The sequence below is a fragment of the Pantherophis guttatus genome, chromosome 4 (genome assembly GCF_059756535.1).
Source record: "Pantherophis guttatus breed Tessera chromosome 4, ASM5975653v1, whole genome shotgun sequence".
NCBI lineage: Eukaryota > Metazoa > Chordata > Lepidosauria > Squamata > Colubridae > Pantherophis > Pantherophis guttatus.
The window spans coordinates 46,635,819-46,653,991 of record NC_142066.1 but is presented as its reverse complement, the minus strand read 5'-3'; the positions used below and the strand labels follow the sequence as shown (position 1 = coordinate 46,653,991).

Here is an 18,173-nt window from a genome sequence, read left to right as displayed (position 1 = left end):
TCTTTGCAAACCTGTAATAACATTGCAGGTTCCCCAAGGGTCTACGGACCATAGGCTGAGAACCACTGATCTAGTGAATTGACTTCATGTGAATTCCGTTTGCAAAAATTAATGAATTATAATTTGGTACTCTAAAAAAATCTGAGCTAGCCAAGAACTCGATTGTTTAAAAGAACTATCACAAAATGTTCATGGTACAATTAGAACAAGCCATTTTCAGAATGTATTTGAAGTAAAATTTATTGTAAAAGTAGCCCACATATGGTACATTCCTGGCTTCTAGCTTTGTTTTGCACTAAAAATAGTGTTGTTCCTGGAATAATGTATCCAGGGATATGCTGAATGTGCAATACTTCCTTCTCCAATGCTAACCGTGTTCCCTGTAGACATTTAGATCACAACTTCCAGTTTGATTCCATTAGCTGGGGTCAACCACATTTTCAATTCAGTTTGTATCTTCACTAACATGTGTTATCAGACAACTTATTGTGTAGAAAACAAATATTAAAAAGCTTTTAGCATAGATTTGCTGAATTGTAATGCAATTTACCCATGGTTAGGTCCTGGAAAAGTCGGATGTTCCCATGTCTTAACATACACTTTTCAGGTGTATTGTCTCTTCATTTAACCCCATTAATGTTTGTGTCACTTATAGAACAAGTTCAGTAGGCATGAAGAACTGTTCCAATATTAACATTCTGTTCTCTTGTTCAGTTTGTTGCATGACAGCAAGCTAGCAAAGATGTGCTTTGGATACAAATTTGCAAATCCCCCAGGACTTGGGCAGGCTCTGATTTCTCTACTGCCATTTAAGAAAAAAAGATACAAAAAGAAATCTTACTAATGCTTTAAGATTATGGTTTTTCCTTGCTTGTTTACTAGCTTTCTAGCTCATAGAGGAGGTGGTGGTTATAAGTAGCATATTAAGCTGTGTGTAAGAGTCTTAGTTTTCTCCAGAGAAAATGCAGAAGCTAGTAATTAAAATAAAAGGTAATGTAAATTAATAAAAAAGTAAAAAAAACCAGAAGGGCATTACAACACTCACATATTAGTTATATACATGGGTAATATAGCTACCCATGTCCCCAAAATAAGACCAGGTCTTATATTAACTTTTGCTCCAAAAGATGCATTAGGGCTTATTTTCCAGTTAGGTCTTATTTTCAGGGAAACATGTTAATTATGGCATCTGTTGGAACCTTCACACATAGTGCTAAATGTGTCCCATCTGACTGGCAATCTTAACAGGCTTATTTTTGGGATAGAGCTTACATTACGAGCATCCTGAAAAATGCTAGGGTTTATTTTCCAGTTGGGTCTTATTTTCAGGGAAACAGGATACTACTTAACTAATTAGAAGCAAGGATGAGAAATGGCTTAAATGTCTTAGCTTTAAGATGTTTAAGATGTGCCATTTGTAGTACACTAAACAGGATATTTTGTCACTCCATATCTTACTATAGTAACAGGACATAATTGTCTACATGATGTATACTTTACAATGTCATGAACAAATTTAAAGCCATGTATGTTTCCCCTAAATTCTAGAGTCATGTCCCATTATGTAATATTTGCAAGGAAGACCTTGCCTAGAGGGAAAAGAAAAAGAAAGATCAGGATTATAAATCTAAAATTTTATTAAGACAAAAAGACAGGTCATTATGAAGTTAAAACCAAACACTTAAGTTTTAGACATTTTCACAGAAGCCTACACATGCTGTATCTTAAAAAAGATTTGTACAATACAATTCTACGTACATACTGCTCTGTGAAGGAGTTGGTGGCTTACTAGGAATTGAGCAAAGTCATTGGTAAAATTATGTCCTTTGTAAAAACAGAAGTCTTATTAAAATTGAAATTGCTGGGCAAGACAAAGAAAGTAATAATTAATGCCCAAGTCTGACAGAAAATGTTTACAGAATATTCTGTAACTTATTTGTGCTGTAGAAAGTTTTTCTTTTGATTTCTTCTCGACGCCACTCATTTAGATTCTCAAGTTCACATACATACAGGAAAGTTAAAAAATAGTAATTTTGTGGGAAAAGAAATTAGAAAGATGCATACAAGAAAACTTATTTAGAACAAGGTGTTGCCAGATCAACTACAGGGTCTAAATTTTCATCTTTTCTAATTTTAGATGCAATGATAATTCTTGTATTAGCAGTCTCAACTGTTAATTTTAACATTTAAGACATTTTTGCTCCAGCATTTCAAAATCGAGTAATCTTACTCAATTAAGAGTAACTTAATTTAATTGCAGTAAGATGCAGTTTTGTTTTGTTTTTTTAAAAAAATGACTCTGGCTATAGAATACTGTGAACCACTCTTTGTCTCAAGTCAGTTGGAACATACCTACACTTCCCACCCCAACAATACACAAATAATATCCAAAAAAGGCATGAAACCTACACATACATGCTAAAAAGGCAGTTAACACTATTTGAGAAAAAGGCTGCAAATTTCAGGTGATCTTTAGGGAACATGCCACCTCCACTTGCTGTTTCTGTTGGTGGCCTTCATTCTTCCAATCAAGGTGACAGATTATGAATATATATGTTATATGAATATATATGTTTTATACATATACATATATATATAAACATAAACACACTGTCATAGGGAGAAATCTTGTCCTGTTTCTACAGAGGGCATCCTCCTCAGCCAAGAGCTTCTTCACTTCTCCCTTATGTTCAAACCCACAGTCTGGTATTTTAATACAAAAGTCAGCCAAAGGAGGGATGAGGACAGAAGGACAAGCAGATTAATTCTTGTCATCCTTCTTATCATCGTCCTCTGAGGGATAAGAGTGCCATGTGAGCCTTTCCTCATAAAATGAGATGACCACTTGTGGACACTTGATGTTAGCTTCCTTGGCAGGAACCAGATCAGCTTCATCTGAGTTTTTCCTATATAATCAAGAGAAAAAAAGTTTAACATTTAATATCACTGGGAATGATAAAGATCTATTCGTGTTAAAATCCTTTTTTAAAATATAGATGGTCATCATGCCCTGTCATCTAAATGATAATCGATGCAATGTATTGTCTAAAGTTGTAACATATCAATGTCAATGTTTTCTGGCAGCAAGTACAACCATTTTTATTTCCCCCCTCTAATTTAAAAGATAACTCACTGGATATTGTATAATTGTAGGGATCGATGAGCATCCCATTAAAGTGCAACAACATTATGACATCATACTTCAACCTCTGATGGGCAAGATATGTGCAGCTGTAACTGTCTTTTTAGACCACAGAAGTAAATTGTGACCCTCAGATTGCAAAAGTAAAGATTATTTGGACTTTTATTGGGTTTTCAGTGTGGCTATCAATGAGATGCTAGAAACTGTACAAGTAGTTCTTGACTTATGGCCACAATTGAGCCTGGAATTAAAGTTGTTAAATAGTTGAGGTCGTAAATTAAGATATCATGTGACTAGATTCAAACTTACAACTCTTTTTTTTAATGGTGGTCATTAGGCAAACACAGTTATTAAGCAAATCCATTTTCCCCAATGGGCAATTTTTCTGGAAACCAAAACTAAATACCTCATTTTTGCCATGGTTGTTAAGCTAATTACTGCAGTTATTAAGTGAATTGTGGTCATTAAGTGAATCTGGCTTCTCCCATTGACTTTGCTTGTCAAAAGCCAATTGGGAAGGTCGCAAATGGTGATCACATCACTCCTGATAAATGCAATTGTCATTTATACATGCTAGTTGCCAAGTCCCAAAATATTGATCGTGTGACCATGGGGATGCTGCAATGTGAGAACCAATCATAAAAGTGGGAACCGATCATAAGTCACTTTTTTCAACCACTTTGAACAGTCATTAAATGAATGACTGATAGTCGAGGACTACTTGTATAGATAAAGTACACAAAAAAAATAGTACCATCCACAGACTATGCACCTAATTTTAATGCTAAACAAACAAACTAATTCAGGACAGCATAGAGGCAGATAAGTTTATATGCCATTCCAATTGTCAACCAACTCAAGAGCTTAGATTCTGCCAGGGGCAAACAAGATTACAATAATAAAAATCTCAGTAATGTTAGGGCAAGTCAAATGGGGGGGAGGAGCAATGGAAAAGACCTGCCTCTCAGAACATATGTCACAATAAATAACATTTTTTTAAAAAAAAAAAAAAAAAGAGGAAATCCAGGAGGAAGCCTATCTTCCTGATCTAACTGGGCAGGTGGACATCATTAGGAACAGATAGCCCCATAGTTTTAAAACTCTGAAGTATAAAGTGACAATTTGTACCTTGAAACTAATCAGATGGTGGTGATTACATGGGCCTGCTAGAATAACTTGAGCTGTTATTCTGCTTCTTTTTGGATCAGATAAACTGCCTTCTCAAAGGCAGTCCAGATGGAAGTGCATGGCAATAATCCAAACAGAGGGGACTAATTTTGGTAAAGTGAGTATGGCCTTATCCAGAACCAGAGATGGAATCAGATTGCTTCCAAACTTATAGCCACTGTCTTGCTGGGATTTAGCTTTTAGCTTGAATTTATTCTTCCTGATCTACAGTCTGACATTACATCACAGCATTTCCTCAACATTTATACATATTTCTATTTGAAGATGTGCAATGAGAGCTTCAAAAACTAAAGAACTAATTTACCATTTCATTAGGAACATGAGCTCCCCACTGGAATCTGTGGCACCAATAATCCGTTCTGGCTCAAACCCTCTTGCAAACCCTCGAGGCTTTTCAGCCTAAACAGCAAAATAGAAATGTTAATATTGCTGCTTTTAGAGTTTAGCACAAACAGATTAAGCACTGAATTTAATATGGACCTATCAGATAACACAAGACATTACTTCCAGAAAATGGCTTCTGCTATACTCTAGAAATGAGGGAATCCTAAATTAAGAATTAGGAGCTCTGGTGGCTCAGCAGACTAAAGCACTATTATTAACACCCACTTACATCTGCTGCCTGCAATTACTGCAAGTTCAAATCTCACCAGGTTGACTCAGCCTTCCATCCTTTCTAAGGTAGGTAAAATGAGGACCCAGATTATGGGGGCAATAAACTGACTTTGTATAAATATACAAAAGTATGAAGGCTATTGCTTAACACATTGTAAGCCGCCCTGAGTCTCCGGAGAAAGGCGGCATATAAATCAAATTTAAAAAAAGAAAAAAAATTATATATATATATATACACACATACACTATTAAACTATGGAATTTATATTGCTCAAAACTGTTTGATTTCATGAACCCTAATCTCATGTAATTTTAAGGACAGACCTTTAAAAAAATTAAATAAAGTTGAGCTGTTATTTCTATGAATTGATTTCTTCCTTAATGGCAGCTACCAGAGATTGTGCATTCTTTGAAATTCTAGGCACTAATGAAACAATGGGTTATAGATAAATATTAATGGGATAAAAACCCTACATTTTATTGCAATTAAAGTTTTACAGCTATAAATTGGGAGTTTAGCTACACTCCCAAGGATGAATGGGGAAAAATCTAAGTATAAACAGAAAAAACCACAAAAGGATGTAAAAACTGAAATAAAAATGCTAAGTACCTAAAAGAATATTAAACAAGATAAAGCAATCAATCTGGGGGAATGAATAAAGTTCTTCAAAATTACAGGCAGCAAAAGTTATTTTAAGATATTTATGCATCTCAAAGATGTATATTGTATACCTGATCTGTAAACTAGAATTAAAATGTTTAAAATGTCTATCTCTTTTTTTTTCTTTAACTATAAAGAAATAGTCTCTTTAACATAAGAAATCTTGAGTGGATCACATGTTGAAGGAATCTGCCTTACCTCTTCTCTTTTTTTCTTTGGTCTGCTTTCTTCTCCCCTATCCTCAGAATCTGACTCAGCCTTGCGCTTGCTTCCCTCTGACTTGTCAGTTTCATGTGCTGTTTTCTGGGATTGCAGGAATTCTGCAATTAGGTCAGGACAATCGAGATTCTCCTCTGGCTCCCATGTATTATCTTCACTGCAATGCAGCCAAAATACCAAAGTTTGTAACTATCGTTTTTATATTTCTATCATATATAATCAGAAAAAGATACTTGACTGATTATGAGACCTGAAAATTCTTGGCATAATTTAAGAGCAACTTTCTATAAATGGAAAAGTATTAAATCTATAGTGCTTGCATAAGCCTTATATTTGAAATCTGTTGTAATTGCTGACATTTTTACAAGTACATAAAAAAATTTTTCCTATACATAAGCAAGTTACAAAACCTGGGAATATGGCTTAATTTGAACTAAAGCAGAAGGAATGTTGCATGATATACACAGGATATATAATGACAAACAGAACCAAAATACCAGGATTTCACTGGTTTTGTTATTCTATGTGAGTCTTGGTTTTGTGAAGTGAGAATTAAAATACGGATTATTTGGGGCGGGGGGGGGGGCGGATAGCAAGCTCAAGCTTCTGAGCATTAATAACTAATGCAGAACAGTTTTTCATTTTCCTCATTACTAATAAATACATAGTTCAGGTAAAGCTCTTGGAAGGCAAGCAGTTTTGGATAGCCCATGTATACAAGTGCCCCTCAGAGAAGGCATAACGTATGGCAGGGACAGTAAATATATCCCTGAAAAAACATATAGAAACATCTGCATATGTCACCAACCTAACTAAAATGTAAGCAAAAAACTGTCCAAATCAGAAAGTACTTTTTGGGGAAAAACAATCTACATCTGATTTTTAAATATTGTTATCCTGCAGGAATGTATAGTTCATATTACCATATCTTTTCCTAAAGTGTCACATTTACCTGAAGTCTGCCAAAAGGTATAACTAAGATAACAAACAAATATAAAATGTTTTAAAAAACAGTGGGATAGATTTTAAAGCTCAATCTACCAGTTGAAGTACCATACTTTTCGGAGTATAAGACGTACTTCCACCCCACTAAAAGTGGGTGAAAATTATGGTGTGTCTTATACACTGAATATTGCCGAAGTCCTCCCCACCCACCTCCACGTGTCATGTTTTTGGCCTCCGCATGCCCTTTCGGCCTCCATTCATTGCATTTTTGGCCTGTTCCAGGCAGGGGGGATTGCCACCACCGCCGATCCCCATCTGGAACCGGCCAAAAATGCAACGCATGGAGACCAAAAATGCAGTGATTGGCGATGTGCTGTGGCAATCCCCGCAGCCTGGAACAGGTCTAAAACGGAGCAGGTGAAGGCCAAAAACGTGATGCGCGGAAGCAGTGATGGGCTCTGGCGATCTCCACAGCCCTGATTGCCAGTATTCCAGGAGGCTGAGCCAACCACCAATCAGTTGCTCGTGCTAAATCAGACTGTGATAACATGCTGACACTGACCACGCTGTTTGCTGCAAGGATGCTAGCCAGATGAATACTGATGGGTGCTGGTAGGCAGAATTTGTTTTTCTTGTTTTCCTCCCCAAAAACTAATGTGCATCTTAGAATAGAATAGAATAGAATTTTTTATTGGCCAAGTGTGATTGGACACACAAGGAATTTTTCTTGGTGCATATGCTCTCAGTGTACATAAAAGAAAAGATACGTTCATCAAGAATCATAAGATACAACACTTAATGATAGTAGTAGGGTACAAATGATACAAGCAACAAAATTACAGTCATGTAGTCATAGGTGGAAGGAGATCGGTGGTGGGAACGATGAGAAGATTAATAGTAGTGCAGACTTAGTAAATAGTTTGACAGTGTTGAGGGAATTATTTGTTTAGCAGAGTGATGGCATTTGGGAAAAAACTTATACTCCGAAAAATACAGTACATTACCACAAGGTAAGATTTTTTAAAAGTTGAACTGGATTTTTAAAAAGCCATCATTCAAGGTCTGAAAAACTGGTCAGCTGATCTTTCCTTTCAACAGAACTACAAAATAAAGGAAAGTAGCCTTACTCTGAAAAGCCTTTCCACTTGAGCAGGTATTCCACTTTCCCTTTCACTACCCGCCTGTCAAGAACTTTCTCCACCACGTATTCCTCCTCTTCCTCTTCCAAGACCTCCTCCACTTTCTTCTTGTTTTGCTTTTTTCCCATTGTGCTCGCCAGTTTTGCAGTTTAAAGGAGGCTGTTGCAGAAAATGAAAGAGACATCAGGAATTAAAATGCTGATTGGAAATCTTTTGGAACTACATCAGCAATACTAAATAGAAGTTGCTATATTCTTTTCTACCCAGTGTTCAACCATAAAACAATAATGGAAAAAATTAAACCCAAAGATGCTTACATGGATAGAAATACAATCACAAGAATACACATGAAATATGTAAGTCCTATCAATATCTATGGTCTACAAATATCCACATAATAGCAATAGCAGCTAGCACCTACAGTCTTTACAGCACTCTCTGGGCAGTTTACAATGTCAGCATATTACCCCCAACATTCTGGGCCCTCATTTTACCAACCTCGGAAGGATGAAAAGCTGAATTAACCTTGAGCCCTTCAGGATCAAACTCCAGGCTATGGGCAGAGTTAGCCTGCAATACAGGATTCTGACCACTAGGACACAAACCCAAGCCTTGCTGAATGGCATTCATATGTCCATTATCTGTGATGATTCAATTCAATAACATAGTCTTTTTAATTAATAGAACATCCAGATCAACTCTGGGATCTGATTTTACCAGAATGGCACATGCAACCTAAGATAGCAGTTACAGACAGATAACTATAACAAGTTCTATGCAACTTAAGTTTTTATTCCAAGAACAGAATACACTGCAGGAAACAGAGCATTATGTTTCAACTTTAAATTTCTCAGAATGAATCTTTATGTTTAAAGCAAGAAATATTAGCCATCACATTCTCTTTTGCTACTCTCAGAAAAACCAACAGGTTCTCTACATATGATAGAACAATAGTTTGATAAGAACAGAGGAAGATAACATTATCAAGTAGTAGGAACAGCATAAGTGCATCCAGCAAGCAAGTTAGATTAAACAGCTTGTGTCTCCTGGAAATGAAGAATTACAGTCTACTGGAAAAAGAAAAGGCCTCCTGCAGGCAAAGCATGTCACAGCAGGAGGATACACTTGTCTCAGTTGGGGTCTGATAAAAACAGACAAAAGCACAGCTAGGATTTAGAAAAGGGTCTAGTTTGTAATGAAGAATGGTTGGCTAGGGAGATGCCTATGAACAGGGGCTGAGAAGGAAGGGAAATTTCTAAACACATTTTACTAAGCTTAAACTGGCTTCCAAATGGTGGGAGCTCTAGTTTTGAGCTATTCTGAGTGTAATATGGGTTCTTAACATTCTTGGCACACCAACGAATCTTTTTTCTGTCTGTACTTGGTCTTTTCAATTTGTAAACTTGAAGCCAGTGTCTTTTTTTTTTTTTTTAGTATGAGAGTTCCTTTCATGCATTTCTATTTGAAAAGCAGAATAAAATATACATGATTAAAATAAGTAAATTATGGCGCTACATCAAAACTACCGTATTTTTCAGACTATAAGATGCACCTAGCTTTTGGGGAGGAAAACAAGAAAAAAAAATCTGCCTCTGCCTCCCAGCAATTTGCCTCCTTGCAACAAACAGCAAAGTAAGCTTCAGTACAGCCTGATTTAGCGCGAGCAGCTGATTGGATAGGCCTCCAGGAATACCACCTATCAGCTGTTCCAGGCTGTGGGAATTACTGTACACCCCATTTTCGGCCTGTTCCAGGCGGAGGGGATTGCCGCCGCCTATCCCTGCCACCTGGAACGGGCCGAAAATGGGGCACGCGGAGGTGGCAATAGGTGGTGGTGGCGATCCGCACAGCCTGGAACAAGTGATAGGCGGTATTTTGGGAGGCAGATTCAACCGCCAATTGGCTTCTCTTGCTAAAGCTGACCAGTCTGTTTGCTGCAAGGAGGCAAATTGCTGGGAGGCAGAAGCTGGCGGGTGGGCGTTTGGCAACATTCGCTCTATACGATACACAGACATTTCCACCCACTTTTTGGGGGGGGGGGGGGGAAGTGCATCTTATACACCAAAAAATACAATAATTCAAATTAATGGCAATTAAGTGAAAACAGAATTAACTTTCTACAGTACTTGCATATGGATTTAACTGAGAGAATCCAAATTTCCTTGAATTAAGGCTTATTTCTATTTCTATCATATACATATCCCCCTCAAACAGGAAAGGGAAGAACATACGATTTTATATAGATTTTAATAGTCTTATATGATGCCAAAACTCAGAATAGTCCAAAGGCATAATGAGATGGATATCCTAGAAAACAATTAAGTTCTTGGAAAAAAGATATCTCTTAAGTGAAATACAGGGAACTGCAGGCAAGCATTTGATTTATCCCCTCTTCAAATACTACAAACTGATTCAAATCTGAAACTGTATGCTCAATTACATTCATTCTAATAATCAAGAATTTGTACAAGATGAGATTTGAGTATTATTTGTCTTTTCCAACAAGTATATATTCCTTATTGGCTTTAAGTATTGATATTTTTTAAAATGGAATTCTATGAAATTCTCACTGTCAGACGCAATCAATGAAATTGGACTCAGGAAGGGCCCAATTTAGCAGGTTTATGTTTCACCAGTATAAGAATGTATCCAGACTACCTGACTTCTCTTAAGAATTAGATATGGTTCCATGAAATTCAAGGAGGGTCAGGTTTATCTCTTGAAGTTGCACAAGGACTCAAGGCTAGTTCCTTGCTTAATCACTCCTCTCTGCCTGGCTCCTAGTTCATCTTTGATTATTCTAATGTGATTGCGCTTTTCAAGGACTCATGTTATATTTATAAAAACAAATTTATCTTTCTTTTAACAGTGATATGCCACATACCTTTCAATCAAAAATGCTGTTAATCAGAAGGAGCATAATTGTACAGAAAGAAAGATGTAAAAATATTTTTTCCTTACTTAGCTTCCATTTCCTCATCTGCCTCCTCCAGATTCTTGAATGAGGAAGAAAAGCTCAAGGAGGATTCAAGTTGACAAACGGGCCATTTCAAGTTGACAAACGGGAGGGCTTCCAGGGGGTGTGTGGAAGGCTGTTTTTGCCCTCCCCAAGGTCCTAGAAAGGCTCTGGAGCCTGGGGAGAAAAATGGGCCTACTAGACCCACTGGGCCATTGCATGCCAGGAGCAGGGTGGGAGTGCACACATGCGTGAAGCACATAGAATTATGGGTATGGGCACACGTGTGCACGATCCCCCCCCCACTCCTGGCACGCAATGGCAAAAAGGTTAGCCATCACTGCCATAGGGTATGTATGTTGGCAAAACTTCCTCCTCCCAATATATTTCATCTTAGCGTTACAAAAACAGTATTTTAATTATTTCCCTTTTTTGCTTCAACTATATCCTTTTATTATGAAATTATCCTTTCTACATGTTTTATTATCTCTCTTCTCCTTTATATCCATTTGCTACCTTACAATTCTCTAATAAATTAATTTCCTTACCACCAAAACCAATACCTCAAAATGCATTGAGGTTATTTGATCAATACACATAACTGAAAAAGCAATTAATTTCCTTATTCATATACAGGTAGACCTTGACTTATGACCACAATTGAGCCCAAAATTTATGTTGCTAAATGAGACAGTTAAATGAGTTCTTTTCCATTTTATGACCTTTCTTGCCACAGTTAAGTGAATCACTGCAGTTTTTAAGTTAGTTACAGAGCTGTAAAGTGAATTTGGCTTTCCTATTGACTCACAAAATGTGACCACATGATCCCGGCACATGGCAACTGTCATAAATATGACCAGTTGCCAAGCATCTGAATTTTGATCACATGACCAAGGAGATGCTGCAGCGGTTGTATGTGTGAAAAACAGTCATAAGTCACTCTTTTCAATGCCATTGCAACTTTGAATGGTCACTAAGAAAATGGCTGCAAGCCGAGGACTACCTGTAATAGAAACCGAACAAAAGCAAAAATGTATAGTTCAAGTAGGTTGTATTTAAGGCGTCAAGACAATCGAAGTAAGTATGTAAATAACTCTAAAAATGGATAATTAAGTCAAATATTTGCAATTTATTTTCAAAATAAATAATGATTGCTGTATCAAGGTTATAACAATTTAACAAAGCTTAGGCTTCATAAAATTTCAGAATGTGCAGTATGTGGAGTTCATTTATTTTTATTATTACGGGGGGAGCCCTACAAATCGTTTAGTAATTTCACTTTCATCACCCTACATTGCACCACAATTAAATCCCCATTAGATATTCAATGCAAACATATTTTCATTTAATTACTATCCTAAAAATTTTCTTTTCACCAATCTCAAAAATATTGCCAGATGTATCAAGACCTGGTTATAGTATCTGGGCAGTTAAATAGAAAAGTGAAGAGGGCATAATATTTATTGTTAATACAACAATGAAGTCATTTTCAATTATTAAGTTTCTAAGCATAAAATGCATTAAATACTGCATATTGGTAATAGGTTACTAGTTCTTGGTCCATACTATTAAGCCATAAACAATTATATTGGATAATGAGTGATCTGTTTTCCTTGCTTGTTTTTTGCAGATAAAAGTGCTGTAATCTTTCATAAGGATATCAGTTCTAATGGACTATGTGTATATTAACCTAAGTTTTCATTTGAAACCTGGCTATGTTAAGAGGAAAAAAATATTAACTCATAACAAAGCAAGAGAGCAACTAATGGATTGGATTAAACTTCTGTAGGCTGACAGAGTTCAAAGTGAGGTATTTATAGAATTCCTGTGTATCTGGAATGTGAATATCACTTTTTCTTTGGTAGTTCAAATTGATACACATAATACAGATAATCCTTGACTATTTCATTTATTTGATGAGTGTTTGAAATTACAATGGCATTGAAAATGGCGATTTATGATAAGTTTACACACTTACAACCATTGCTGCATCCCATGGTCACATGATCAAAACTTAGGTACTGGATAACACGGATGGTACTTAAAACCAAGGACTATGACTTAGCAACTATAGTCAGCCAATCACACAACCTGAAATCAGACCAGGACTCAGAAAGGAATTTAAAGGCCAGCGCTCCCCCAGACAAGCACACTCCAAAGTGCACTGAAGATGTCTCCTCAAATGGGGACAAAATGTTTGCAACCAAATTGTCAAACTTGGAGCTCAAACCAACAACGTAACTGGATATCATATACTATGATAGTTTTATTGCCATGTAATCACCATTTGTAATTTTCCCGGCTCATTTCCAACAAGCAAATTTCATGGGGGAAGCCAGATTCACTTAACCATATGATTCACTTAATAACTCATAATTCACTTACAGCTTAACAACTGTGGCAAAAAAGGTTATAAAATGGAACACCACTCACTTAATTGCTAGCAATGGAAATTTTGGGCTCAATTGTGATTTTAAGTTGAGGACTACTTGTACTCTCACCCCGTTTTATTTTCACATCCTGATCAAGGTCAGTAACTATCAAGTCCTGACCAAGGTCAGTAACTATCTACCCAATGAATGTTGACTTGAACCTGGGTCTCTCTGGTTCTTGTCCAACCTTCTTAACCATAACACATTATATTCAAGTTCATACTGTTACATTTGCAATTTAGTGTTTCATGGTTTATTATACTGTAAACTAACCTTGTGAACATGAATTAGTACTGAAATCCCAGGAGCAAGTACTTACTATCAGGAGCAGCAAAATGATTGAGTGTTCAATGAAGGGCTCCTGAAACAATTGAGCAGGGTTGCAGATACTGCTCTTATCAGCATCACTGACAGTGTCTGTTTAACTCTTTGGATCTGCATACCTAGGTGCATTAAACATACATCAATGTGGTAAACGAATAGAGTATTAAACCTGAACTGGGGAAACCTAGGCTCAAGTCAGGTAAGAATATTACAAGTTACCTTAAGCCAGTTAATATAGTACATGTTTGCCTGATTTGTACTGATGATAAAGTATGATAAAACCAAACTCCTGACAAAAATGTAATAAAAAAAATACAAGTTGGTATTTTCCAACATAACCTATCACAAACACTTAATATATCCTAAGTGTAGCTTCATAAATGTGTTTTTAATAATATTCCATCATCACAAATAAATTGCATATCAATTTTTTAAGGCATAGACCTGAAGGTTTTTTTCCACCAATTCTTTCAAGATCTACTGACTTCTTGCTAACCAGCAATAAGTGGCTTGACTATGCTCTAAATAACATCATGTATTCACTGAACAGATTCTTCTCACTATCAATAGCTTTTGCGAATGTCTGGGGCTATGCAAGTCTCCATAGTGTGCATGTTATCTTCCACCAATCTTAAGGTCAAAAAATCTGACTTGATTCCTGAGGATACAAATCTACTCCGTCCCTGCTTATATTTCTTTCCAATAAAAAAAAAAAAAAGAAGCCTCCAAAGAACTCCCTAATTTTCTTTTGGAGCATCTTTCTCAGTCAGAAAGACTGGATTTCCCCCCCCCCCCGCCAATCAGGTGTGTATCTATTTGGAACCCAACATTTTCATCTTCTCCCCACCCCACCATTCCCTAACTCTTTTACATATCCCCTTCCATTTCACCGATATGAAGCACACATATTTAGCATTTCCAATTACACATTCAATGTTTGTTTTCTGAAAAGCACGTCCCACAAATGATAACCTGTACAGTCCTCCAACACCCATCCACCACCCCCCCGCCCCAAAACCCGCCTGTTATATTTTACGGTACATTCGGCCTGTCTGAATACAGTCGTATACATACCGCATCTGCCTTACTCAGCCTATGCTACTTCTTCAGGCAAAGTGCCCCCCATACTCAGTCGCGTATCAGTTGCTTGTCCTTCCCCCTTAAGGCCAAATTAGGTTTCTAATCTCAGCCCACTCCTAATTCCCATACTATACTTTCCGTTTCTTCCCCACCCCCCCCCCCACCCCGTCCGCGGAAGACCGTTGCGAATCCTGCAAGATCTCGAGATCTCCAGAAACCCCCCCCCCGCTTGAAACCTTTCCAGCCCACCCCCAATATGGCCGCTTCACCCTCATAAACCGCGCGCGAGTTATCTGGGAGCCCTCCACCCTGTTCCCTTCTCCCCTCTTTACCTTGGTTAGCCCCGCCAAGAATCCTCGAGTGGAAATGTAAAGATTAAAAACAAGCACGGAGAAGCAGAGGAGCCTCGGCTGCAGCAGTCGAAAAAGCAGGCCTGCTTTGGAAGTAAGAGAGTAACGGTTGGGAAAAGGGCCTCCCGCGGTCGATCCGCCTCCGCCAAACAAAAGAGCGCTGAAACCCCTCTAACCCGCCGAGATCCAATGCGCATGCTCTTCTGCAACTCTACGCCCCCCTTTTTTTTTCAAGCCTCTCGAAGCTATCCTAGCCCGCGGCATCCTGGGACCGGATGTTGTTTTTTCCTACCCTGCTCATAGACTTAACCTAAATCAGTCCACAGATCTTTTTTTTTTTTGAATGAAAAACGAGACTTGTTCATGAAAACAAAGAATTTTAGCCAACTATGGCTGATCAGGTTCAACGTATTACCTTTCCCAAAGAGCCGATTTTTGTTTCATTACACTGTTGTAATGATTTTGTTTTTAATAGTGTTTAAATTTTAATAGTTTCATCTTATACAATTTGATTCTACTAGAGTTTAGTTTGGAGAAAAATGTTCTTACTGCAGCCTTAATAAAGTTGTAGTAAGCAGTGGAAGAAAAGCCTTGTGCTGCAAACGTATCTGAAATTATTTCTGAAACGAAATAATTATTTCCTGAGGAATGGTTTTATAAAATGATTTTTTGTAGAAATTCAAAACAATATTCTATTGGCGTATGATGTTAATGTAGTAAACATCACATCTATAACAGCAGGAATATTTTTTAAAAAGAAATATTAAAACAACTGATTTTTTCCCCACATTAAAAACCTCTGAAATTATTGAGCTATCTTTTTCATATGAAAACAAATCAAACATATAATAATTATAGGACTCGGAAGCAGTAATGCAATAACTAGAAATGCGATCCAAAATATGGATTAGAAGACAAAACAAATATAACTCAATTAACTTGAAAGTGAGGTGTAATCCTCAAGGGACTTTAATTGGCCTAGTAAGGGTTCAAAAAGGGGTACGCCAGGGTTGTATCCTGTCCCCCTCCCTTTTTAACTTCTATATTAACTCCCTGATCGATCTCTTACAAAACCCTGATCTACATCCTCCTAACCTAGCACAACACAAAATTCCGATTCTCCTATATACCAATGATATTGCTTTTATTTCACAAACTCCCATAGGACTGAAGAGCGTAATTAGGGCAACACTTGGCTATTGTAGACAGAACAAGTTGGTCCTTAACTTTGATAAATCAAAAAATTTAGTTTTTGCTAAAAGACCCAGCCAATACTCCTGGAAAATTGAAGGACATAGATTGGAACAGGTTAGGACATTTAGATACCTTGGGATGGTTTTCCATTCACAAGGGACATAGAAGGCACACCTGAAGCATTCATTGCAAGCAGCCAATAGGTTCTCAAATGCAATTAAACATTTATTTTATACAGGCAGAGGTCAATTAGTACCTGCTGCCTTAAAACTTTTGGAGGCCAAAACATTGGCGTCAATGCTTTATGGGGCACCATTAGGAATCCTTGCAAAGAAAGACTTCTAGAAACCATACAAACCAAATTCCTGTGAGCCATCTTAGCTGTATCCAAAGGAATTTCAAATGCCCAGTTAAGAATTGAGACAGGTATGCCTCAAATTCAGGTAAGAGCCTGGAAGATGATGATCATTTATTGGCTAAAAATGCATTTCTTTCCAGAGGGACTGTCCCCTCTGGGGACAGTGTTGACTGTCCCCAGTCAACACTGGGGTTGCCAGTGCTAGTGTTGACTGACAACTTTCCCTCCCCCTGGAAACAGGCGATAGACCATAAGCTGGGCTCTTATGGGCTCTCACTGGGATTCTTAATGTCCCTTGGCTTTGACAAAGCAAAGCAAGTAGTAATTGATAGAATGAAGGACATAGAGTTCCAAGAACTAAATAGGTTGCCTCTCCACAATAGAGACAGAATCAAACTGGGTGTGTGGGAATCAGCAAGATATCTAAATTATCTGATCTTTCCAAAACAAAGAATAGCTTTCTTCAGTGCCAGATTTAATATTCTCCCCTCAGCATGTCTCCAGGGTAGGTATAAGAGAACACCAATAGCAGAACAGGTATATATGTGGTAAAAGAGAAGTCGAGGATATCTCACATGTTTTACTGTACTGTGAGTTATATAGAGTTTTTAGGTCAGTATATATTCTCCCCTTACTAGACAGATTGCCAGGGAGGGCCTTTTATGTAGGCTTTCTCCTCCAAGACTCAAACTCGGCTACCACGTGTGCAATGGCAAAATTCTGTGTCGCTGCAATGTCCACAAGAAAAAAATTGGTTACAGAATTATAGCTGTCAACTTGTGCCAATTTTTTGGTGATATCTATAACAATTATCGTCCGGTCTCCAACCTTCGTTTTGTGGCGAAGGTTGTTGAGAGTGTGGTTGCGCAACAGCTCCCCCAGCACCTGGATGAAACGACGTATCTGGATCCGTTCCAGTTGGGCTTCAGGCCCGGGTACAGCACGGAAACGGCATTGGTCGCGTTGGTTGATGACCTCTGGAGGGCTCGGGACAGGGGGTGCTCCTCTGTCCTGGTCCTGTTAGATCTCTCAGCGGCTTTTGATACCATCGACCATGGTATCATGCTGCACCGGTTGGAAGAGTTAGGGGTGGGAGGCACTGTGTTGCGGTGGTTCTCCTCCTTTCTCTCTGACAGGTCGCAGTCTGTGTTGACAGGGGGACAGAGGTCGACCCCGAGGCCCCTCATATGTGGGGTGCCGCAAGGGTCGGTCCTCTCGCCTCTCCTGTTCAACATTTATGTGAAGCCGCTGGGCGAGATCATCCATGGTTTCGGGGTGGAGTACCATCAGTATGCTGACGACACCCAGCTGTACATCTCCACCCCGGATCACCCCAACAATGCCCTTGAAGTGATGTCCCGGTGCCTGGAGGCCGTACGGATCTGGATGGGGAGGAACAGGCTCAGGCTCAACCCATCCAAGACCGAGTGGCTGTGGTTTCCGACGTCCCGATATAGTCAGTTGACGCCATCACTGACTATTGGGGGCGAATCATTGGCCCCACGGAGAGGGCTCGCAACTTGGGCGTCCTCCTGGATTCACGGCTGTCTTTAGAAGAGCACTTGACGGC

The 18,173-nt window shown here is 38.2% G+C and overlaps 1 protein-coding gene across 6 annotated transcripts; it reads right to left on the bottom strand.

Moving 5' to 3' along the window:
• Window positions 1–1,619: 1,619 nt before the first annotated feature.
• On the bottom strand, window positions 1,620–15,318 carry CBX1 (chromobox 1). 6 transcript variants are annotated; one of them, XM_087892071.1, is made up of 6 exons: window positions 15,034–15,224; window positions 13,571–13,740; window positions 7,898–8,068; window positions 5,805–5,982; window positions 4,635–4,729; window positions 1,620–2,906 (listed from the first exon to the last, which is right to left on the bottom strand). In XM_087892071.1, the coding sequence occupies exons 3-6, from the start codon at window positions 8,035–8,037 to the stop codon at window positions 2,762–2,764; spliced, it is 558 nt and encodes a 185-aa protein (XP_087748197.1). In that variant the 5' UTR covers window positions 8,038–8,068; window positions 13,571–13,740; window positions 15,034–15,224; the 3' UTR covers window positions 1,620–2,761. The 6 variants fall into 6 exon arrangements, with proteins under 6 accessions (XP_087748197.1, XP_034271462.1, XP_034271463.1 ...); XM_034415571.3 differs by having other exon boundaries at window positions 13,617–13,740; XM_034415572.3 differs by lacking the exon at window positions 15,034–15,224 and adding an exon at window positions 14,696–14,874 and having other exon boundaries at window positions 13,617–13,740.
• Between the last annotated feature and the right edge of the window lie 2,855 nt (window positions 15,319–18,173).